Raw genomic sequence first — 26,102 nt, 5'->3', positions numbered from 1 at the left:
CAAAGGGGTGACAATTAGTCTCCCTTTGGCAATTAATCACATATGATATTGCAGTTGTTTATCACATTCTGCATCCTTTTAGGTGAGCCATAAATATGGCATCATGATGAGGTCAGCGTGAATTAGAAATATCAGTCGAAGATCTCTATGAACTCCACAGATCCCTAGTTACATTACAAACGGGTTATCTGTCTGTTCTTTCACTCCTCAGATTGAATCACAGCCTACATCAGATGATCTAACCAATTAGTGCCTTCAGTTGATTAATTGAGTGCCACAGTAAGACTATAACACAGCAGACACTTCAGCCTCTGGAGGATGTTTTAATGGTGGTGCACAACCTCATGTATAGGCACATTTAGCAACCATCTCACGAGGTCAACAAACTGTTGACAGCGCTTGACCTTATCTATTTTTGAAAGGATGGCGATTTATCTGGGGTCTTCCGGCAGCCTCCCTAGATGTTTCTCCCTCTGATTCACGGCGGCATTAAAGCCTCATCCTCCTTCTGGTGCTGCTCCAATCAGACTGCAGTCTTTGCCAACGGCACAGCTGGGAGTTGGCTGTTAGCTTGATTTCCTGTGCTCCATGTTTCTCTCTGTTGTGACAGAGCACAAGGTGGAGGCTGAGGGCATGAATGCCAGGAGACTTCTTGTAAGCCGAAAGAACGGCTAGCAGAATGTCATGCCGCAGACCTGATGGCACTGCATTGTTTGCTACCGTGGCAACTATGTATGCTGGGAGGGGACAATAAAATTAATTTAATGATAATACACATTTGTGTGTATTCCTGTTCTGTATATATGATGATACTATAATAAGGCCACAATGTTTTGATGAGCAAATTCCCATTATTCATATAACGCTGCTTTATCAGTGCACATTAAGAAGACGTGTATGCATGGCACGAGCATGGGTTGACAAAAGCAGATTTCTGAAGTGTCTAATAAAGGGAGAGAGCAATAACAACAGATCCAAATGAAGTTGAGTAAAAGGGAATGTGAAGAGAAAATTCAGTCTACAAACAAAATGTGTTCTTTCAACTTTCATTTTCATTTTAACTAATTTATTGAAGTGAATTAAATTTATTTTGATTATTTCAGTCTATAGTTCAAATGAAATATGTCTTTCTATTTACTATTCAATATACAAACTCAATATAATGAATCTGTATACAATTTAATACATTTAAATATGTTATATATATTTTAGCAGGACTAGTTTAGCTCTACTTTTCTCCCTCATTATTGGATTTAGCTACTGCCTCATTTAGTTATGTGAAATAATAAACTGAACATAAGATGTTGGTTCATCAAAATGGAAATTTTTCATTAAGAAATAACTGCTAATAAAGAAAATTTAGTTTTATCTATAGCTGCTCTGCTAGCCTTGGCTAATTCACCAGCTAGCTAAGCTGTCTAGCTGACCATCTATTTGTGGCAAATCACTTAATGCAGTTTGGTTTGATATTTAGCTCTGTTTTTTTTTTAATGCAGATTTTACATGCTGTTTTCACAGAAATTTAAAATTTCTGTAATAATTTTTATCTGGTAAATCAGACACAAAAATTCAAATTCCAGTTTTCTATGTGTGCGCCTATGTTTTAGCTACTGGACAACAGAATTGAAGAAAAAGTAACAACTTTGACTCCAAACCATACATCATGATCAAAATGTTGTCCTTTTAAATATATTTATGGTTTGGCGTCTGTGTTTATGTGTTTTCAAAGATTCACATATATCTGCAAAGATTCTGCAGATGGTGGTAATCGATATCAACAGTTGGTAGCAGTAATGAGGTACAAAATGTAGGACGGATGCAGTGTGACAAAAGAAAAGAAGATAAAGAAGACCACAATCTGATATAAACAATACAGATTATACAAAATAAGGCTGTGCAAGTGTTTTCGGTCACAAGCAATGTGTTTTGGTGAGAAACACTGAATCTAAACAAAAACGCGTTTATTTACAATGAAAGCTCCACAGGGTATCTTTAATCTTCAGGGTCCCTAGTGGCGCCAGAGGATAGAATTACAGAACATTGAGAATTCATATCCCCTGTTACCCAGGAGGCAATTATCCCCCGTCCCACTGGCAGAACAATACAATCAATCACTGTAATTTCATTTGATCCTTTGGCGGCTGCCTGTTTATGCCAACAGAGTAATAAGTTTAATCTTTATCATACGCTTATCGAAGGCATAACAAATAGAGAGGGGCTCTCAAAATACCTTTGATGAAATGTTATTACACAGAATGAATCATAGAGATGGGTAAAGATTCGCTTTCCAATCTAGTTACTGCCGGGGCTTGCACGGTCCCAAAAAGCATTTCATACTCTAATAAAGAGGAGTGAGGAGGAAAGGATAAACAGGGCAGGAAGCTGAATGAAGAGCTCCACATGCCCTCAACACTCACTGTCTTCTCAGATTGACTCAATGGACTTCAAATTGACCTCAAACTCAGAACTGGAAACTCAAATTATCTTGCGCTTAATGTTGATATATGTGCTTATTACTGTCTACAAGATAATGTACATGACATAAAATTTAAGTTATGAAACTGAACATCTAAACAGGAGCAAATCTGTGTAAGTGTGTTGTTTAACCAATTAGTTTTTTTTAGCTGGAGAAGAATGTTTGTCTACACTGTGTTTGTTGAAGGAATTAATGATTTTCATATCAAGCTTGTATTTGCTTGAGGCGGGTTAGCTAAAATGCATTTGTTAGTCTTTAGTGCAAGCCAGAGAGCTCATGCTGTTTGGATATTCAAAGACCAGAATAAGATCCATTATTTAGTGTTAAACGAGGCTCTTGTTTTGATGCAGTACAAATCTAACTGCCGGCAGAGTTTGAACCATAATTAACTTGGGCTGCAAATTAGAGGCACTGCTTGTTGTGTGCTAATTGCTGAGGATTTATTGAAGCAAGTGTGGGAGGGGAAGAGAGAGAGAGAGAGAGAGAGAGAGAGAGAGTTAGCGGTGTAGTTGCTCCCAGACATATATAATATGATTAACAGCCAGTTACCATTGCAGGGCAAAATTCTGGCGACAAGCAAGATTGGCTTCTTTCCAAGTGACGCTGTGAGGCCTTGCCCATGTGTAAGTGTGCATATTTTTCACTATCAATAAGACACGTTTAGTTTGATTTTAATGCATTCATTGGATAATGGCTAGTGTAAAGGTATGGAATGCTTTTCAATTGCACTTTTTCGCTGTGGAAGACAGATTTTTGCCATTAGATGTGGCTTGAATATCACATTACCACAAATGACCTCCACCCCTCTGTATTGACTCCATTAAGAAACAAAATAACCACAGTTCTTTTCTATTCCAGGTTCCAAAACCTGTCGATTACTCTGCCCAGCTCTGGTAAGCGATGAAAATAGATTATTGTAGATTGCTAACAATAACCACAAGTCATTCTTACTCTATTTTATTTATTGTATTGACTGTTCTCATCCTCATGTTCAGAATGATTGATTGCAGTGTAAGTGCAGTAGTTGTTCACGGGTGGTTCAGGTTTGCAGGGCCAATGGAGAGATATCAGGCTGAGGTGGAGCTCTTGGACCGAGGAAACAGCACCTATCTGGTTCGACACAGGAGTAAAGAGTGCACTGAATACGCCATCAGTATAAAGTAAGTGACTGATGGCTTGTTTTCCATTTATTTCCAAACTAAATCTCCTACAATTTTCACTCACTACAATGAATGGTGAAACAAACAAAGTGCATGCAGTCAGCAGCAGGCAAAAACACCTTTATTGTGAGAGGCGAGACGCAAGAGTCATTCAAGCAAACAAAATATCCACGTTCAAGTAACAGCTCTGTACAACAATTGTGCAGTATCTGAAAACCAACACCTCATCAAATGTTCAAGTGGATTGCCCGCAGAAGAAGAGATCATGCTGTGTTCCACTCATGTCAAAACAACACAAGAAGTTATAGTGACTATGTAATCAGCAACAGCCACAACTGAAGAATGAAAAAAGTTTGCTTGGTGTGTGATCACAGTTGATACTGAAATTCAGATAGTGGGGGACAGAATTAAGTTCAAAGGGTCGTTTCACCCAAATTGCATTTTCTCACTCACTCCCTAGTAGTGCCAAGCAAATTGTTTTGCCCAGATTTTGAGATATCAGAGCTACTCATGAAGTTAGCATATCAGTTCATACGTGAGCTGAATAGAGTCAGTAAAGTACTAAAAGTATACTACTAATAAAGTATGATTGTGCTAAAGTACATCTGACCAATGTCTGCAGCAGGATGTTGTAAAATAGATGAGATTTGTTGTGTGGGATAAATATCGATACAATATAGCCAAGAGGTGCTTTTTTGTTTGTTGTGGATTATACACCTGTTCGCTGACATTATACCGCAGCTGTCGCTAAAGCTGAGGTTGCATGTGAATACAATGCTGCTATTTTTAGATATGCAAACACCTGAAAAGGGACAGTATAAACGTTTCAATTATTGTACCACTGTATGTGAGCCAAGTTGTCAAAAGGTAAAAAACCACCCTCATTTTATAATGAATCAGCCATTGATGTTTAGGGACACACTTGGCTTTCACCTTTCAGTTTGGCCCTTAAAAAACGATTTCCAGTTACTATTTTGAAATAGTCCTGCTGAAAACTGTTGGCAGTGAGCTGTTGATTTTCTCAATTGTCATCAAACAAGATTTTGTCTCAATTACATTGAGGTAGAGGTGGAAAGAATAACCTGGGCAAAAGAAACCCAAAACTTTCTGAATGGCTATTTGAATATCTGCCCTTCCTGGGTCAATGGCACAGGCTTCATTTGTACCTTACATCATACCTAAACATTGTTGTTGTTCATTTGAGATTTTTTCTCATGGCTGGAGACTAAAAACATCTCAACTGAATACAGTATGGGGAAGAGGTGGAATTAGATGATCTATTAAACCATCTATTGTCTGTCTCGTCAGACATGTGTTCAAGGAGAGCCAGATAGCTTTGCATCATATTATTTGCTGCTCTTTGGCTATCAGTCTTAGAAATGTATTTCAAAGGCTAGCAATGCACTTGAATTGTAGATAAAACATCCATTCCTTTAGAAAATAAATAAATAAATGGTTGCTTTATCTGCAAGTTGAGTTCCTCGGTATCTCTCTTTTGAAGTACAACACTGTCCATTTCACTAGTGAATATCTTTCAGGCTACATCAAAGCTTGTCTTTAAAAAAAAGAAAGGACTATCGAGTCCTCCCGACCTGGCATGACGGCTCCAGAGATTATAACGATTGAGGGTGCACTCTGAAATAGTGTTTGGATGTTAAGACTATTTAGCCAGTGACACACCATTCCAGCCCATTTGGTTTGGTGGACTCATACCGTCCCTCATTCAAAGCTTTGATGTACAGGGTCAGTTTCTGAACACTCCAATCCTAATTGCCTGTCTCACTGCTTAAGATCATTATCAGGATGGCCGTTTGAGATAATGGAGCTTTATACAGAGAGCTGCTACTAATCAACTGGAACTGTCTAATGTCAAACACTATGAGTCGTCAGTTTGTGTGTGTGTGTGTGTGTGTGTGTGTGTGTATGTTGAATGATGTTTGTGTGTATGTGTAGCCTACAGAGAAGGAGGAAAGAAAGACTCAGCCTTCACCAAACAGGATTCATCTGTCTCCATGTATTATGCACCATATAACTCAACACACATCAATAATGTAGTACTCACCATATATTCAATATGTATCAGTGAATGACCATATTCTTCTCATCCGTTATGCACTCCATTGGGAGATTTAGAATGCAGATCTACCTCCAGTGTAACTTGCACATCACCATATGGGAGACATTCAATATATAGCACTGTGCTTGCAATCGGCTTGACAGCACATCCCCACTCGTGCAAACACTATGTGTGTACTGAACAGTGTGTATGTATTTTCAAGGTTTGCCCATATTATTTTTCAACAATATATACTGAGCTAGGATTCTCACAGGACTACACTCTCTAGTACTGTACAATATGTTTCACAGTCAGCTGTGATAAATGTTTCTATCTCAGGTTATGTGACCGCACTAAATGGCATCTACCAGGATAAGGATTAAAAAACGGGTTCTCCAGCCTTTCTCTAATTTCTGGTTAAATACTGTAAACTTTTAGCTCTTAATGCCTCTAAAGATATTTCAAATAATACAGTCTAAGACAGAAAACCATTGTTTGGTACAATATGCTCACAACTCATTCACTTGAAGGCATTACCTGCGTAATAATGATGAAGCGTGGTGAAGTAGACACTGCTGAATAATCCCATGATGCGTCTATTATTATCTGATATGAGTGAATTGGATCTCATTTCCACAGGAGGGAAACCTAGTGGTGTTCTTGTCAAACAAAGTTGCTTGGCTCAGCTCAGCATGGTAACTCAGCTCAGGCAGGCCTTCGTAATGATTCATTATAGAGCCTGGGTTGGTGTGGAAGCATGTATAGTTGATTAGCAGCCAATGTCTTATTCATCATCCACAGGTTCAACGACAAAGTCAAGCACATTAAGATTCTGACCAAGGATTGCTGTTTTTACATCGCTGAGAGCCGCCTGTTCAAGACTGTGCTGGTAAATGTTTTGACTTTGTATAGATTTGTGTGCTGCTTAAACTGCTGTAACATTAATGAGTATAATAATTTTTGACATTACACTATTTTTGCCGCACTTCCTTGAGATAAATCCCAGCATGCAAGTGAAAATGTTACCTTTGTTTCGTACAATGATTAAAATATGTCTACTAATTATTGCTACATTGTAACAACTGCCTGTGGTATTGTATGACAGTAACTAATATTAGTAGGCTATGTTTCTGGTACTTACAATTGAAACGGGCAGATATTAAGATCTATTGTGGTTAGTTACCCTGCTCAGAAACAATTTGTCAGTACGGGCTGCTGTTGTAGTGTCAAGATCAAACAAGTCGCTTCTCCCTAACCAACCATTTCTATACATTTCTACGCAATACCATGTCCTGTACACCCTGGTTTGTTATTGTTAAGAGTGTGTTTTGTTGTATTGTGCCTGTTTTACACAGGACTTGGTGGAATACTACAAGCAGCACTCTCTGAAGGAGGGTTTCAGCAGTCTTGACACCACTCTGCAGGTTCCCTATAGGGAACTGTCCAATGGAAACATACCCAGGGCCATTACCAAGGCTGGCAATGGTGAGTCTGCTTCCCAAACATCCTTCCCTGAGACTATCTGTCTGACAGGTGGAAATCCTACCAGTTCAGATCAGATCTTGATCCAGTTATAGTTGAAAGTAAGTCTGAGTATTTGTTTTGACCTGTTTGGAGTACCGGAGGGGGTGGATTTTGCTACAATAGTTCAGTTCAGATAAAGTAAGGTGAGTTGTTTTTCCCTGGGTAAGGTTAGACCTGCTTGTAAAGCCTCTCTAGGTGACCAAAACAGTCAATAGAAACTTATATTTCTCAAATAGACACAACAGATCAAGCTGAAGGCAGAAACAGTTTGCTGGAATTAGTATCTCAGTTGCTATAATGGTTGTTACCCTCACCTGAAGAACTGTATAAAATGTCTTAGATTGCAAATCATGCTGAGCATTTGTTCGTTTTTTACACACTCAAGTTAAAACTGTGTCTTAATATCTTCGACATGTGAGACATGCTAGAAATATTTAGCACAGCATAATGAGCTAACATGATGCCCTGTGGAACAGAGCTTCAGTTTTGCTTGTCATTATCATAATGAAGTCAAACACAACATTTCAAGCACATGTATAATGTCATTTATATTTGACCATATACACAAGACCCTATCTCCTTGTGATGAATGGGATCTAGGCCTTGGTCAGACTGCAGAATAGATCAAAGACCTAAGATGTCAAAGATTAAAAACAAAAGTCAAAATACTTTGATTGGCTGTAAAACAGTTCCACGATAGTAAATTTTATAATTTTCTGTCCTATATTCCAATTTAAATTTTTTTTAAATGTTATTGATGGTAATCTATCATGGTTCTATTTATTCAAGAAATATTATATGATCAATCAGTGTTGAAAGTCACACCGTCAAATTATGCATTACTGTCAGTGTGCATTCTACCTAAAAATAAACCTAAGTTGCAATGTTTTTCTGGAGTTGTTCTGGAGCTATCGATAAAATCGCATGGTCTTCATCAGCAGATGGATTTTGTCAATTCCAGTTGTCATGGAATTGTAGATGTTATATTTTCCACTTTTGTTATTTTTGAATGAGAAAACAAAATGAAAATGATGAGAAAATAAAACTGAATGTACATTGTTAAAAAAGAATGGTACCTGTTCAGTAGAGATGGTGTGCTTGTATAGAATACTGATAAAGAAAATTACAGGCAAGACTGTAATTTTTACACTAAACAGGAGTGATTAACTAGTGAGTGATTAAAGTCAAATGTACATTGTACGTTATATGGAAATACTGTTGTGGGAGATGCTTTCACATAGTTAGAATGAAACACACAGTTACCGTCACCCTGTGATAAAGAGGTAATTCTTGTCTGTGAGAGGTAAAGCAGCATGTTTGAGTTCAACCTGCCGACATGAATAAATCCATTCTTGTGCTTAAATTCAACAAGTCCAGTCATTGCATTATTACTGGCCCTCAGAGACAGAAGCAGATGCTCGTTCACCATGAGGAAGAGAGATAGAAAGTATGGAGAGTCGAGGCAGAGATAGGTGGGAGCGGCAAAAAAGGTGTAGGGAGAGAAGAGGAGAGAAGGAAAGGGAGAGAGAAATTTGGGACACACTGAGAAAGACAGTGATGGGAGGTCGGGAGAGGGTAAGGAAAGAGGTAGAGATGGAGCTAAAAGCTAGCCCGATTCAGTATTTTCAAATCTTAATGTGGGATACCACAGACATAATGATAGATTTTTTATGTTTTAATTAAAAAGAAATAACGTTTTCGTATGTTATTTTTAATTTTACTCCACATAACTCCTTGTCTTCCAGTTGTTATGCTATGAAATACGTATATTTTCCAAATGTTTAATTATTCCTTTTAAAAATGAGGCCAAACTGTACTGATTAAATTACACCCAGATGAGATCCATTTCAAGCCAGACCACCTTCATATGAAACTGTTCCAGTCCTATTCCGATTGCAATGAATTGACAGTGCATGTTTTTCCTTACCCAGAAAAGATCCAAATCCAGATGGCATGTTATTACCAGGTGTAAAAGGCATAAAAGAGACACACAGGATACAAAGGCAAGGTATGGGGTAAGAGAGAGAGCAAAAGACAAAAGAGGGAGTGAGAGAGACAGTGAGTGAAAGAAATAAAAAGGAGCCCTGGCAGCTCACCAGGCTTGGCAGAGAGGTCCCAGTTAGGGCCCAATGCCCCAGGCAAGCACCAGGAGCCTGCTATTCCAAACGTCACACTCTGCACGCTGCTCAGCTCTGAGATGGCTTCACAATTTTCCTGACAGGACATGACATTTCACTTGGGCTGGCAGCGGGGAAAACTGTGTGACAGCCGCCTGCTGACACACACCTGGGGGACACCCCTGGTCCAACCGAGGGACTGTGCACGTTTCCACAAAACTGGGAAAAGTTTGCAAATGTGATCTGATGTAAAAGAGCAGAAAGCAGCTGGAGGTAAACTGTCTTAACTTAAAGAGAGAGAGGTGTACGTGTAAACAACAACAGCCGCTGCATCAGCAGCCGAGGCAAGCAGACGAACGCTGGAACAAAGTCAAAGTTAGCCCTTTGTGTCTGTTTGGATATAAAATTCTGCTACATCCTTGTCCCTCTGCCTCCTTTGGCAGCGCCGGTCTCCCAGCGCATCAGGCTTCAAAGCAGCTCTGCAAGAGGTGTGTTTGTGCATCACTGCCATTCACCGCGCTTCCTTCTGTGAGAAAGCCTTGACAGACCCGTCGTTGCTTCAGTGCATTCTGGGATAGATTATTATTGCCTTAAGTCGTCCACCCCCATAGACAGACTTAGTGTGGGCACTACATTCTCTGTCTGGTAAACAGCCTCCGTGGAAAGACAGATGTCATGCCAAAACAAACATGCACAAAAAATGGTTTGAATCTCAAAACAGACACCTCATAGCAGAGAAATCAGAATGCAAGGCTGAGAAAACAATCACAAGATGCCGAACTGCTGAAAAACCATCAAAACTCTGGAGTAATTTGTTTGGAAAAACTGCCAGCATCTTTAATTAAGTCTAACTGAGTGCTTTTTGTCTGTGTATGTGTGTGAATGTTAGCGCTGGGAAATCATTTAAAATGTCCTCTATTTTCTGTAGGTCAGATCATTTTGTAGCTACATATCCATGTTGGGATATACATTTCTGTTGTCTTAAATTAATGATTATTGGTCAATACTATTTAAAATCTCTGTTAAAATTAGATCTTAAAATATTAAAGAAAAACTGAAACTATTACAGGATATTTAGTTTGATTATACTAAACTGTACAGTAAATTCTAGTGCCAACTTTTTAAGTACAGTACATACACTTATATATGTACACACATACAGTATGTGTTTTGTTTATGCTATATATTCTTCCTTCTGCAGGTATGTGTAGTTGTTTGTGTGCACTCTGGTCAGACAAAGAGTTGACACATATTGTCCTGCATTTACTCATCCCTGTGGGGGAGAGGAAGAAGGCATGGGACCATATTGTTGTGATGACAGGAGGTGGTTGTCTCAGTGTGAGGGTCTGCTGGCTCAGATAGAATTTCATATGGAAGCAGAAGTCGTTGCCTCTGCGGCATGGATTCCCAGTCGTTGCCTTGTCATGGCGCCATGCTGTGCCCAGATGTATACTTACCCCCATGCTGCTGCTTTGGCTTACCTGGTCTGAAGCTCAAAAGGTTGTTATTGCTGATTATTATGCAGTATGAGCTGGGAAAGGTTATAGAAGCAACACTACATGGCCAAAATTATGTAGTTGAACACCTGGGGTCTCATTTATAAAACTGTGCGTAGAAACCTCACTAAAAGTATACGTGCGCCCAAAAGCCAAAAATGGTGTACAGCAAAAAAATATTCAGACTTATAAAACCGTACATATGCACACTTGTAAGCAAGTTCCCTATATAAATCACAATCAACTTGAAATATGGCGCATGTGAGTGAGCTCCATGTCCGACCCTTCAAACGCCCATAGTTGCCTATAAATAGTCAGTGAAACGCCCCTTATTAATATTAATACGTTCTGACTGCAGGAAAAAAAGGAGGAAAATTCTGACAGACAAGCTACAAAACGAGATTTACCTCAGTGTGAAGCTGATGTTCCTTTTGGTGAAGCTGAAGCATGTTGTTTGGTGGGTAAAAAACGCACTTTCGCGCAACGCTTGTGCACCGGAGGAAAGGGGGCACCGGAGCTCCACCCCTTTATAACCTATCTGCAGGAACAGATATCCCTCTTGAGTAGTGACGTTGCGGACTGGAGGGGGAAACACACACACGCAAGACGGGATGACCCAGGTACTAATTTGGATTCCCCTGCTTGAAAAAAGAGTAAACAAAATGCATTCCACTGGTGTTTGAACATTTATTTAGACTACACAAACACTCCACTCACTTAATGAGGCTGCCAATAAGTTAAAAGAAATAGCCTGTGACTTCTTGTAAATGGCAATAAAATAGAGTTATTTTTCCATAACATGTCTTTACAAGCAGCAAATCACATCCACACGCTGGCGCAGAGCGTTTGGCTCGATAAGACAATGCTATGGAATAACAATGTGATAACAATACATGAAACTATGCACTCATATTTGCTCAACTGACGCACTAAAAACTGCATCAATTTCATTGTAATTTGTCCTCCTGTTCACCTTATTTATGAGAATAAATTTCAATGCATGCAAATATTAATTAATATGATTCCGGATTAAACTGTCTAACATATTTGAGGTGTTCTTTTGCAGAAACAGATATCTCTGTTTGTGTTTATTATCCTCAAGCATGGTTCTTTTTGTGCGCTGCAAATTATCTTACATTATGTTTTTTGATTGCGCACTTCAGGGAAAAATCAATCAAAGGAGTGTCTGATTATTCAGAAAGGCTTTAAGCCTATACTACTCAGAGGTAATGTTTCGATTTATTTTACACAATAGTAGGCCTATCCATTTCAAACCGTTTCATCCTTCTGCAATGTGAGTCACCGTTTCTCATTTCTCCTCTTCATGTGCGTAGGCATGGTTCAGAGTTTACTTAGGGGATGCACATTTTCCCGTCAAGTTTGTTTTTTATAGATCACAACCTTTGCTTGGGAAGTGGCGTACACACGTTTCCAGCCCTGTTTTGTATGTACGCACACTTTATAAATGAGACCCCTGATCTTTACACCCATGTGTGATTGTTGAGCATCTCTTTCAAAAGCTATAGGCATCAGTAAGCTCCAATAGTCTCCACTCTTCTGGGAAGGCTCTGAACAGGACTCTGAACTGCAACTCAATGTGGTCAGCTACTGTTGTTGGGCAATAAGCGGGCGTTCAGACTGAAAACAGCCATACGTTAACGCAACACAAAGGGGCTGTGTTGGTCGGGGCATACTAGTACCGGTGGGATTATGGGGATTGGCTTCCTGCAAAAGTCGTTCCTTTTTGGACCTGGCTTTGTGCAGGGGAGGCATTGTCACGTTGAAACATGAAAGGGCCCTCTCCAAATGGTTCGCAAAACGTTTTAAGCATGCTATTAATAAAGTTTTTATTATTATTTATAAATTATTTTTCATGAAATATCATTGTAAATTGTAGCATTAAGAAGCAGGGGGAAAAAATTAAAAACAGTCCCAGATCGAAATATGTGAACATGGGTGCATACTTTTGGACATTTATGTATGTTTAATATGTATGTTAATTACTCAATACTCATCTTCTATTGATCAGTATTATATAAAATGGTCTGATGCCTTCACTGTTTTTCCCTCCTCTCTCACTCTTCTCTACTTGCTTTTTGCTTGTTCTTTGACTTTGCCAACTTTTCCTTTCTCTCTCTCTCCGTTACCCTCTCTCACACTCTTTTTCTATCAAACTTGTATTTTCTTTGCTTATGTTCTCTCTTTGCTCCCTCTACGGCCTGAACACCCCATCACTCGCTTCGTTTCTCTGTAGTTCCTCCTGGCGGCTGCAGCTTTGTTCCTCCCTCCTCCTCGCCTTTCTGGTCAGGTACAGGTACAGCTTTTCTACTCTATTTGTCTCTCCCTTGCTGTATACCCACATTTCCAGGTTTCCAAAGACAAATGTCTTGTGTTCCTGTCTCTATTAAATAATATAATCTAGCGGTGCTGCTTTTATGTCATATTGCAAGGACCGTACAAGTTGCCATGTGGGGAAAAACAGCCTCCTGTAATTCCAAAGCGGAAATATTGTGAACCTCTGACAGCTATGATATCTACCACTTGGTGAAAATAACTGTAGAATTGTCAACAAACCACTGGCAAAGAGCTACAAAGCCGCCACTGCAGGCATTTACATGTTACTAAAATTATCAATCCAGGTAATTAAATAGGGGACATACTCTTTTGTTTGTATGGTTTCACTTATTAATGAACTGCAACAAAAAATATAAAATTTTGACTTAATTTAATTTTTTATTTTCTTGGCATGTGTGACGCAAGCCAGTGAGGCTGTGCAGTGAGTAAACCTCACTTCCCGACACCTTAAGAGACGCACTGGCGACCGACGCTAGTGCCCAGGGGTTTTAGCTTCCTCTTCAGCGTGTCCGCCTCCCATACCCGAGGTCGCCAATATGTGTCAGTACCGTGCAATACGTTCTTGGGAGCACCCGGTTACACATGAGCCTACACCTACATGCATGTCTGGGCTCAAGCGTCTGTGTTGGCATGATGTGCCTGTGTGTGCATCAGGGAGTAGATGTATTCCTTTCATCCAGCATCATCTTCCAAATAGTGTCACCTGTATTTCCACAGATAAGGAAAACAAAACTATGCACACCTGTGTTCACATGTGATATGAGCCCTGACATGTCTGTGTAGGAATAGCCTGAAGTGCTGATGCAATCTGAAGTCTAGGCTTATAGCAGCACAACTAAGGGACCCAAGAGTCAAGGATCTTTGCTGCCTGATCATCCTTACAATGTAGCCATAGTCATTTTAATGTTGATAATACTTTTGGGAAATGTTTCATACCATTGTAAACCTTGTAGAAACTACAAAAGCTCAATGAAATGTAATTAAGATATACCACTGTATATTAAAGGTAAAAAAAGTGGCTGTAGTCAAGCAGAGTTTGCCCTCTCATTGTCCTTGTAGTCCCAAAAAGCTTGCTAGTACTTACAGTACTGTATCCTACTGTTCCTAATGGAAGGTCCAAACTTGTGTTTGATTAAAGTGGGCCTTGAGTTAACATTTTTCTTGTCAAAAGTTTAGTAAAATTTTAAAATGAGATCAGTTCGGGGTACAGTTAAAAATTGGTCACCAATCATCTTTGTACTTTCAAGTGCTCTCGACGTGACAAACCTAAGAGTTAAGAGGATAGATAACATTTAGAAAGCCTAGGATTTCTGATTGCAGAGGAAAATGTGGCTTCAAGAGGCTGACACGGGTGAGTAGTTCTTCAAACACTGAATGGCAGGGTCCAACAGATTAGAATGAGAATGGGATTTTTCACTTCAAAGTTAGTGTTAGTTAGTATTCGAGTTTTAAAAATAGGTTGCAGGTGAGTGTGATATAGCTCTTTGTGGACCAATGACAGCAGTTCCTGAGATAATAGTTCTTGTCTAATTTTGTAGCTCAAAGAACTGTACTAAATCACTCTCAATCTCAGAGAGGAATACTGGTGAAATTTAGTGGAGATGGCTCCCAATAATAAGACAAGATCTCTTTGTCTCAGTGTTTTCTCCCAGGGTGGTGGGTATTGCAGTAGCACGCTATGACTTCTGCTCCAGAGACACACGAGAGCTCTCCCTGCTTCAGGGAGACATTATCACGATCTACTCGAAGATGTCCAATGGGTGGTGGAAGGGAGAGATCGACGGCAGGGTAGGTCTACTGTAGGTCTCCTGTCATTATAGCACATTTCTGGATACTTTCATTTCATCTTATGTCATATGTGCTCTTATAATATGCCGTGGTAACTAAATATTGTATTTTTTGGACGTTTTTTTCTTTATACGTCATCCAATAAAAACTGCTCAGCTTGCACAGAAACCTTGCGCACTGAGCCTGATTTATTATTATATTTGTTGCTAACATTTACAATATGAAACAAAATGGAGTTGTCGAGCAGTGAGGATGATTTTGTGGACACGTCATCTGTCTGCAGCTCCTGCAGGTCCTGACTCTGCTGTCCTCCTGCTAAATTTCATCCTCCTCCCCGTCATCATCATCATCATCCACCTGAATATCACTATCTGACCTGCTTAAAGTAGCTATCTGAGTTATGAAATTATACTGTGCTTGGGAAGGATTTGAAAAATGTAGAACAATTTCTTTTCTGAAAACTTTAACGACGGACGAAAGTTTTGGAGTCTGTGTGTTAAAGTGACACAACGTGAGGTTGTGTTCATCTTTAAATGTGCAACAATTTCAGACAATAAATACGGACTTTGTGTGCAAAGGCCTTTAACGCCAATGTAGACAAGGACAGCAGTGTGAGGACAATTCACCATTCAGAATTTGGAGAAAGAGTGGAAAATACAAAACATATATATCATGTGTAATATTTGTGCATTTGAGTGCTTCTGCCTGAATTGTATCCTGTTTTGCCGCTTTTCAGGTGGGCTGGTTTCCCTCTACTTACGTGGAAGAGGAGGAGTGACTTTTCCGGATGAATGACATCTATTCGGCATCCATTCAAAGTTGACCACCTCCAGTGAGAGCCATGCTGCTTAGCTGCTCTCTGTGCCCTGCAAGCCAGATCTCTTAGATAAAACCCAGAGACTCTGACTTAAGAGGAAGCGGCAGTGCCCCCAAAAACCTTCTTCTGCCCTCTGACAGACTCTCACACAGAGCAGATGTCAAATCACAGATTCCAGGAGCGCCACTCCATATCTCGCCTTTCTGCGGCCTGTCTGCCCCTGCGGCCCTATGGGAAGTGCATGTGCTGTGCCCAGATAACCCTCCCTCCTCCCTTCCTGCTCACCTCGTCTTATTATTGATGACTCCATTGGCTGGTGTGAGACTTGCCTTAACTGTCATCATGTTTCAATACCAGGAAGGCTCAGTCACCCAACTGGAACATAGATCCCGCTGACAGCGCACACCCAGGTACTCGTACCAAATTTAAATGCAGATGCTGAGGAGCTTTGACTGTTGGAACACTATTGCCCTCTTGGCTGTTCTGACGTTTGTGTTCAACTTTCTTTCTAAAACCCATTTTATTTTTGAAATTTTAAATTACTGGACTGATATAAAATATGTGATATTTAAATGCAATTGCTGAAACGGGATTTGATGCCGTTTTAAAAAAGGATGGAGTGATTTCAGCACCACAGCGTGGAGGATTGATCTGTCATTTACATGTGATGTGTTTGCACTTTTATGACTATTAGTCTTGCAAAGTCAGAAGTAATTTCATCATATCATGACAGGTAAACACATCTGGAGACAAAGCAGTTGATAATGTGGTTGTGGAAGGCGCTGTTTTCCAGTCTGTATGCTAAGCTAAACTAACAGTTTGCTGGCTGTAGCTTCATATGTTGTGGACAGACATGAAAGTGGTACGAAGTCCTCTCATCTAACTCTTGTCATGAAAGCGAATAAACCTATTTCGCAATAGATTGAAGTATTCATTTAAGCCAAAACTGACCACAATTACGGCTGGCCCCGTGAGTGAATATGGTGAATCATCAAAAGGAAGAAGCAACTCATACTTTCATGATGTTTCACAATGTTCCCATTTAATGGCACTGAAGGGGGAAAAAATATGCCCAGTTCTCATGTTTGGATTCAGACATGTGAAGTCATCAAAGAGACAAAATATGCACAAAAGGATTTACAAAGCCAATATAAGTTTTAAAAGTGCATGTGTTGTCTATACTTCACAGAGAGCTCCTTCATCTTTTGATCAGTCACTGTGAGCCCCTTTACAATCCACACATTTTGTGTTTACCTCAACTCTTTCTGGTTTCAGAATGAATGATTCAAGGATGATGTAACAGCTGTTCACTGTAGAGCAAGGTGGCACAAGGGCGTTAAATGATGCTGTTTTCCTTCAAACGTTAACATCCCGCTAACCATGTGTGTGACATCAATATTTAATAAAAGCATACTCTTTGAATGGTACTTTTGAAATTTGATTTCTCCCTCTTCAGACAAATGCAACATTGCAGGAACAAAGTCTTTGCAGTTGCATCATAAATCACAGCCATGTCTGACACGGTTGTGGAGGTGCAGTGGAGAAGTGGCAGTGCTCCAATAATGGCTTAACAAACAGAACAGAAAAGAGAGACACCTGAAAGCAGTTGTCTTATAGGAACATGTAAGCTCGTTGAAGGTACTAGTTTTCTTTCAAAATTTGCGCCACTAAAATAAAATCTATCTTGGGCCCCTTTCACCTAAGCTGCAACATGCAAGATACTATTTGAAGATGAAAAAAATCCTATTTGTTAATTTTGACACCAACACCATACCTGCTACACATGCATGAGCATGCGGTAGCCAAAGTCCCAAATTTATCTCCCATGTGCAGGCGACAATCATTTGTGAAATGTGATTCACCATTTGCAGTTTACATGTAAGCACAGCTCGCAAATCACTTTTTGTGAAACAAGACCCTTGTCTTTAGCAATTACTGGCTGATCCTCTTCTCGAAACCATCAAATGTATCTTATAAGAATATTTTTGGACATTTTCTGAATAAGAGAGGTTTTTTTTAAATGTCTTTGCTGCATGCATTGTTCTCTCCAAAAACTCTCGTATCTCATGCAGAAATGAAGAATAATGGCTAGAGGTGTGGGGTGAGGGGACATTTGAACTTCTTCAATAGTGATGTGTCCTGTACTTTATGGAAGGGATCTTCATAGCTGTTAAGGAGTAAAACGATTTTTGTGTCTTTGGTCATGGACAAAAGGAAATATTACAGAAAGCAAGCTGGAATTTGTTGATTTACATACACAATCCATGGGTCTTTTGTGTCATGCCAATAATAATGATGATAATAGTGATGGTGACAGCTTCATACAAAATGTTTAGAATGAAAAAAATGTATTGTCATTATCCATGATGATATTTTAAGCAACAGATGCAGCAGATGCAATTCATTCAATGTCATTAAGCCCTTTGAACTGTTACAATGCAGCTAGTTATTGTCAATTTATGTCTATGACAACCATATTCACACTGGTTTCTGGCATTTTCTCCTGCAATGTTCTGATGCTCTTACTGATCAACTTATTTTCTTTCTGCCTTTTGACAACTGACAACCGATGATGTACTCTTTCTACTGTTTTGTTTTACACTTATATTAATGTATTGCCTTTTGTATTTCATTGTTTTTTTAAATATAAGCTTCAACCGGAAATACAAATAATATAATAATAATAATGTCAAATATAAGAATGCATTTATACACCAGAGTCTCAAAATATCAGTATTCTTGTAATGTAAACACTCCCTAAGGCTTACTTTCCCCCCACCGCTCCGTAGCCTCCCTCTAATGACCAAACCCAACAGAGGGAGGGCTCCGCTGCGCTAACAGTAACCCTCCCGTCACAAAGAGGCAGAAAGAATGGCTCCCCTAATACTCTTCCTCTCCTTAATCTGCCTGTTCCTGTCTTAGCCAAAGAGATGAAAGGCGACGACTGAGAAGTTGGACAGAAGCCAGAGAGAGAGAAACGGGTGTACAAGGTTGCTACAGAGTAGATAAAGTACAGGGGGCAAGAAGATGGTGTGCGTGGGTATGTGTGCGCATCTGAGAGAGAGACAAAAGGCAGAGAGAAGGAAGCCATGCATCATCTTTATCTGTCTGAATGATCTCCTTAACCCCTGGTCTTTGCCCGTCAGCCCCTCTGTATCGCTATATGGGGTTAAACAGGGATTTAGCAAAAGCTGAAACTGCCTTCAAATACGGTGAGCTCTCAGTTCCTTTCAAAAGGGCTCGACTCTCCGAAAGACTTTATCTGTAAGATTTATATTCAACTGCTGACTTGTGACCACCAACCCCCCTTACAAAATCATAAAACTACAACTACTGAGTTTTTCTCTATTGAGACAAGGTACGTAAAAAGCTGCCTTGCAAGAGAAAAGAGGAATGTAGAAAAATTATATCCAGTCCTATTACAAAACCCATATAAGCTGTTGGAACTGACATTTACTATTTAATGGCCTGATGCCATAATAAACGAAGATTTGATGAAGGCTGACTCAACCAAATACTGAGCCAATAAATAAAAGTAATCTTGGTGGCTGGACCATCATGAGCAAGACAAAAACGATTTTAAAACCACATGTTTACAGCTGTCTACTCCTGAAAAACCATAATCATTTGTTTATAAACAACGTATTTACATTCAGCAACAAAGGCAGTGGCAGGATGTTGTCACGTCACTGCAAAAAGGGCTAGGAGGATGGGTGGATTGATGTACGAGTCTGACTTTGACAGTGGATGTTTGCATCCTGCTCCTCAACAGTTTTGGTTTCTTTTATCGATGATGGTGATCTTGTTCTGATACTGTTTTGATTCTGTTTAGGAGAACTCCACGGTGCTTAATTAAGCATTTTTTCAATGAGGAGAGATCATGAGTTGTTTCTGGAGAAGTCTTATTGTGTTTAGGTACAGGGGCTTTCATCCAGTGAAATCAGCTTATCTAATGTATTACATATCTATATATGCTCGATAGATAGGCAGAATATTTTTCCTTTACCATCATTATCAGGTCAAAATGTCACTTTGTCCAATACTTGGGTGTACAGCATGACCAAATACCTGCAAAACTATGTTGGGATCACAGGGACCTCACATGTGAAGTTGTTTAATTGTGATCATAATCAAACTTTTATCATGTGAGTCATTGAACTCAGTTTTCCAGGAATCCTGAGGTAGAAACTCAGCCCAGAGACCCAGCTGCAGCTATGATTGGCCTCTGACATATGACTTCACCTCACTGATAAAAACCGCAACGCAACATCACTCTCTTTCCTTGTCTCTTTCTTCACTCTTTTTGCTGGACACTGGCCCGACCCGGCGGCTGCAGCAGTCCTCCAGCATGGCCTGCTTGGAACAGTGACTAACTGACGCGAACAGACCCTGTCATCTTTAACACTACAAATGAAAGACTGGCTGGCTGGCTCCACAACGGACCTGCCAGCTAACAGTGCAACCAGTTCTCAGCCACCGCTAAATTGTTGTTCAAAATGTTATGCTTCACACAGACAAGATGTCTTTACATCAGGGGCGTAACAAGTTGGCTTGTGGCCCCCCCCGATGCAAAACGGTCATAGCGGGCCCTCCCATCACAATCAAAGTAGCATAATGTCATTAGCAAATTAAAGAAGTGAAAGCTTGCGGCTTTAAAACAACCAGCCACAGCGAAATGCACTGCACAGTTGACATCCAAACTAAATGAAACCAGACAGCATTCTATAAGGAAGATGAGTCATAATAGCAAAGCATATAGACTAGCCTGTGTGACCAAAGTGGTGTTGGAGCACCATAAGAGATTAAAACATAGCCTAACCGATGACAGCGCACCATCACACATATGAACACATGACCGGTGACAGCACACCTTAACGCATGTGAAAATATTATCCTGTTTTGCTGTGTAAAGTCGTTTATTAAACCCTTTAAATCCAGCTGGCAGGCAGGGCCTTCTCTGTTGACAGTGTGACAACTCCAGATTAACAGGTCTGTCTCAGTGAGCTCTTCAGGTAAGATTTGATAAGTTTGAGTTTGGAAAAAGATCGTTCTGGAGAGGCCACAGTCACTGGAATTGTTAAGAAAAGCAGTAAAAGGGTGCACACTACCTCAAAGCTTGCAGCGATGCAGTTGCCCACAATCAACATCTTGGTTAGTTCTTGTGCTGTGTTCACTTGTCAGATGCTGTCTCTTAGGGTGCTTTCACACCTGTAGTTCAGTTCATTTGGTCCGGACCAAGTGAAAAAAATGATAAAATGATACACAGTTGCATTTTAGTTCTGGCCCGGTTCAAGGTCACACTGTAGTTTTACAAACGAACCAAGAGAAGTTACTATGACGGTACACAGACTTACAGGTAACTTGTTGATTGGACAGCTTTGGCGATTGTCATCTCAATCAAACTCCAGTGACTGACAGAAGTTTATGCAGCACTTTAATGCTTCTGATCTGTATCGCAAATAGCTCATGAAGTAATAATTTATTTTTAGCATGATTAGTAGCCAAATGTTAAACAGGACATGTACACCCGAGTGCAACTGTTGCATTCACACCTGCCCAAATGAACCGCACCAAGGGGGAAAACGAACTCTAGTCCGATTCAACAACAAAATGAGGCAGGTGTAAAAGCACCCTTAAACATGTCATGTCGTTATGTCATTTTTTAAAATATGGCATAACTTGCTTGCTCAAAAGAATTTGTCTGTTGCAGCGTGCGGTGTTTCAGGCTGTAGTTTGAAAGTGTCCGGGGGCACGTCCTTGTCCTCACCACCACGGTGGATGGCGCAATGCGGTTGCTAGCAGCGAGTGTCCCCTTCAGCTCTTCTTGCCCACATTTCGTGCTTGCTACTATCCAATCTTTATTTTGAAGGAAAATTTATATTTTTGCTTTTTCTTGCTCGGCTGCTTCTTTCAATTTTAGCTTCTGAAATCCACTTTTGTGTTTGTACTTCATATCATGTTAATTTCCCAGTTTCTGTCACTTCACTACCTAGTTACTCTTCTACGTGGATTTTGCTATGCAGCAATGTGCAAGTTAATCAGTATTACCCAATCCTGTGCGGGCCCAAGTTGCACATGTTTAGCATAAAATTGCCCATGAATTCATTCTTATTTAAAATTAATGTAGATGTACCTACCATAGAGTTGTGTGGCAATAGAGTGTTTGTATGTAAAAAGTATTTAATGTTATTGGAGTAAGAGACCTAACTCACTGAGTACTATACAGCAACTCAAAAAAGATCAGTTGTTTGTATCAATTCACATTGTCAGGTTACTTTACTTAAATTAAAATTGTACTAACATGAGAGGTAAATTACAGGCCCTGCAACGACTTTGGGTGCCTATGCAACTGCATTGCCTGCGTATATGGTAATTACACTGCTACTTTACATGCTAACATGGCACTGTTACACAGATCACATAAACTAAACCTCTGATTTGCCCTGAAACACAACCACACATGTGGACAGAAGCTCAAAGTTTCTGACTTCATTGTGCTTCCTTGTTGTGTTCAGAACAAAGAGACAAAGACTCACACACACCTCTCTTTGTTCTCTAGTTTAGTATCCCTTTTGTAAGATTCATCTTGTGTGTTTTGCATAGTAAATCTTTTTTAAATAAATGCTTGTGTATATACTTGCTGGTTTCCATAATATTGCATAAGAGTGAATATGTTGCCAACCTCTTCTATGCAGAACTACACTGTCTGTTTATGGTAATTTTGTTGTAGTTATCAAATTTCTATTTTTTAAGAGCGGTGACCAAAGGAGAATTTATCTTTCATTTATATTCTACTATTAATTATTAAATAATAGTAATAATTATTTTTACATTATTTAATATGTCTTGATGCCACGTAAACCCTCATCTTCAACAATTAATAATATTCCCGCACCAAACTAAGACGCTAAACATTAACTGGTAAATATCAGCACTAACTCAAAGCACTGCTGTGCCAAAGCATAGCCTCCACGTGCTTCCAGTGTGGTTGTAAACACTAGTTCTTTGTAATCATTAATAGATACTAGTGCAGTGCCCCTTCACAGGGGCCGATGTGACACTTCCCTGTGCTTTTTGTTCAAAATGTGCTTCTCACATTGGTTTCACTCACAGCAGTGGTCGGAAACGTCTCCTCATAGTTTATTTGTTGAAGAGGTGGGAAAAAAGTGTTGGCATAAGGGGGGACCAAACACACAGCTCTCTGACTAAGCTAACCAGGTACCCCACAATTTATTTCCATCTTATGGCTTTAAAAGAAACATCCCTTTGCCAAACTTATTTGCTGCCCCTGACCCACAGCATTAATAACACTGAAACAACACAATGGCAGAGATACTTCTAGATATTTAGCACTTCCTTATAACTTAACATAAAACATAAAACTCTTACAACTCCGTTTCATCAAAGCTGCGTGATGACAATAAATCTGTTTCAACAATTCACTACCACATCAGAGCATATAAGCCCCATCCCATGACCACACTACCTCCTCGCCTGGATGGTGTTGCTAAGTCTCTGTGAGGACTCTATCAGTGCTACTCAGCAATTAAGATCTCACAGATCAAAGCAGTCTAAATGAGTTAATCCTCAGAGAACTGCTGCTCTCTCCTCCTCTGTCTGCCGGTCTCTCTCTTTCCTTCTTTATCTCTTCTTCACCCTAGTTACTTCCTCTTGACTCATCGCTCCAATGTGCTGACAGCGTTTTGATGCTTGACAGCGGTGGGTCTCCTAAATGTAAAATGGTGAATAAATGTGCATTAATGGATAACACTTTCATATCCTTAATGCCAATTTGCAGAGGCTGGGGAACATGTTTTCAAAGGTCTTAAGACATAATTGGTGATCATGAATCTGTAGTTACTCTATCTGATGCCCGCATGCAGTGAGGCTGAGCGCAGAAGCCTCACACAAACTTATGTAGAACATATAAGCACACAGGCATTTGAACAATGTTTAATAACAAATACAAATACATATAGGCCCGTATTAAAACTTATTTGTGCAACAAGCCCCTTATGAGTGTGGCGATTTGGAAATGGAACTGGCGTGAAACCAAGCAACAGTTCTGAGGTCAATTGTTATTCAAAGGAGTGTGACGTCGCTAGCTGCTTAACAGGTCGGCCATTATCATAGAAAAAGCAGAGCATCTGCCTGTGACTCCTGCGGACAGGTTTAACGAGGTAGTGCTGCTCGTCATGGGGGCCGCTTTGGCAGGGCCTGTCTGTCTCTCACCCCTCCTGCTGCTTCTCTACCCCCCCTTCTGTCTCTCTCTTTTTCTTCAATTCCTTCCTCTAGATCTGCCAAACAGGGGTGTTTGTGTTTACTGCTGCCTCTTTCCATCAGGGAACTATTGTTTCATGGCGGGCTTTTGTGATGAAAGCGTCTGTCTTTCCTCCTTTATTTCTTCCCACTGTAACTTGAATCTCTATGTTTTTGTGTGCCCGTTGTTTGCCACTAAACTACCTCTTCGTGTCCCTGTCAATGTGTCTCTCTGACTATCTTTCTGTGTCTGTTTCTACTCTAACTGCTTCTTTATACCAGCTCTTTGTTTTGTGATTTTCTGCCACCACCGCCACCTGTGCCTCTATGTCCTCTAATACATAAGACAACAGTCTTTGGATTAACAAATGTAACAAATTGTCAACACAGGTTTGTAACAAATGCGGAACAAATACTTTTTGTTAAAATAATATGCTTGTTATATAACAAAACAAAACATGATCTGATGTTAAAGGTTTGGTTCGCCCCAAATTACAAAAGAAAAAAAGAAAGACTAACCAACAAAAAGGCACCTTTTATCACTTAACCTGAGTGATATTCAGCTATGCACATAGCTGTGGTTTTATTTTGCGATATGCACTTTTGCTGCCACCTTAAGTCCCCATGGAAAATGACAGAAAGGAAATTATCCAGATGAGCTGGTCATTGTCCTTGGAAAATATTTTTTGCTTTTGAATTTGTAAGTGTAAGGGCCAACATACACTATGACATGCATCAAAACATCTGTTCCCATTGTTATCTAACTATGTAAGCCTGCATGGTGGCGGCTTATTGACCCCTGTCACTTGCGTTGTATTTCCTTGCTTTGTGCATGTGGACAATATGTGTTGGCTTAATCTTTTTATGTTGTGAGTACCACTACTGAAATCTTTTTCACCTCCACTGTAGGGTGGATGCAGAAATCTCATCGATCTTATAAATGTCTCAAAATCTGGACGAATAAAACCAAAAATATATGCATGTTTATATACATCTAGATAAGTGAGAAAATGTGGCCCACTTGTTTGTACCTAAACTCAAATACTCAATCAGTATCCTCTCTGGTGTCTGGTGGCTACGTAAAATATTAACTTTAAAGTAAGATTTTTCGGATATATCTACATTCTGTAGAGAAATTGTGTGTGCAATGTGTTTTGGAATGGGTGGTCTTTTATACATTCTACAGGTGTGTATTTAGATTTGTTTTGTTTTCCCAGTCCAAGGAAAAAAGAGAATAAACCGTTTTCTTTCGAGCTCCAGGAACTCTGGAACAGACTGTGAATGGTATCTTTTATTTATGGACGGATTTGGTCTGATACATAAATAATTTCTTCAACAGGGTGTAAGGGACTTGAGGTGCCAATCCCAGCCGGGGCTGATTTGCAATTTAGGTGTGGCACTGAAGGCCAGAAGAGCTAGATTTGGCACTGAGAAAAAATAGACAAGAGCTGTGATCGTGTGTGACACTGAATAGGATTACCATCTGTAGCCGAAAAGCCGATTGCTGCTCTAGATTGTATTGAAATGAGGGGACATCAGATTGGTTTGTGGTCGTGACAAGAAAGCAGAAATTATTTTATAGCTCTTGCTTAGTGCCAGAACCTAAACATCCTACTTAAATATGCTTATGCATATCAACTAAAGCATTTTAATTTCATAACTTTTTGCAATAATTATTATTTTTTGACACCAACATTGACTCCATCCCATCCCACGTAAAGTTTATTGTATGTCCTCAGCAATACAAGGATAGTTTCAAATGAAAGAGGCGACCTATATCATATGATTTCAAAAACAGTATTTTTATATATCTTTCTTGAACTAATGGATGGTGGCAGAGTGGAAACATTGCTTCTTGTTTAGTCTGTTCCAAGAACTCTGAAAGAGCAGTATGAAGAAAGGTATTTCCATTATGTTCCAGTGGAGGTAGCTTAACTTCCTCTTTGTCCTGTCTATTGATTCCAGTGTACTCTGGCTCTGTGTGCCAAGCCAGCACCTACCAGCTGTCCCCGCGATGTCATGGTTGTGAATACGAGTTTGATAAAGCCACATGG

At 39.8% G+C, this 26,102-nt stretch overlaps 1 protein-coding gene across 3 annotated transcripts in view; it reads left to right on the top strand.

Moving 5' to 3' along the window:
• Nucleotides 1–17,216, top strand: part of LOC119901836 (guanine nucleotide exchange factor VAV3-like) — a 49,399-nt gene extending 32,183 nt beyond the window's left edge. For 2 of the 3 annotated variants that reach the window (XM_038717546.1, XM_038717545.1), the window contains exons 21-27: nucleotides 3,034–3,099; nucleotides 3,335–3,369; nucleotides 3,520–3,636; nucleotides 6,494–6,581; nucleotides 7,048–7,177; nucleotides 14,824–14,983; nucleotides 15,709–17,216. In XM_038717546.1, coding sequence (XP_038573474.1) covers nucleotides 3,034–3,099; nucleotides 3,335–3,369; nucleotides 3,520–3,636; nucleotides 6,494–6,581; nucleotides 7,048–7,177; nucleotides 14,824–14,983; nucleotides 15,709–15,763 — 651 coding nt within the window. In that variant the 3' untranslated portion in view covers nucleotides 15,764–17,216. The remainder of the gene's footprint in view (nucleotides 1–3,033; nucleotides 3,100–3,334; nucleotides 3,370–3,519; nucleotides 3,637–6,493; nucleotides 6,582–7,047; nucleotides 7,178–14,823; nucleotides 14,984–15,708) is intronic. The other variant, XM_038717547.1, reaches the window with a different exon arrangement.
• Nucleotides 17,217–26,102: the final 8,886 nt, after the last annotated feature.

This window comes from Micropterus salmoides, unplaced genomic scaffold, assembly GCF_014851395.1.
Source record: "Micropterus salmoides isolate LMB-PRFRI ecotype aquatic unplaced genomic scaffold, ASM1485139v1 Ms_hic_scaffold_14, whole genome shotgun sequence".
Lineage (NCBI taxonomy): Eukaryota > Metazoa > Chordata > Actinopteri > Centrarchiformes > Centrarchidae > Micropterus > Micropterus salmoides.
Note: the sequence above shows the minus strand (reverse complement) of the source record. Positions and strands in the feature narration are given on the sequence as shown.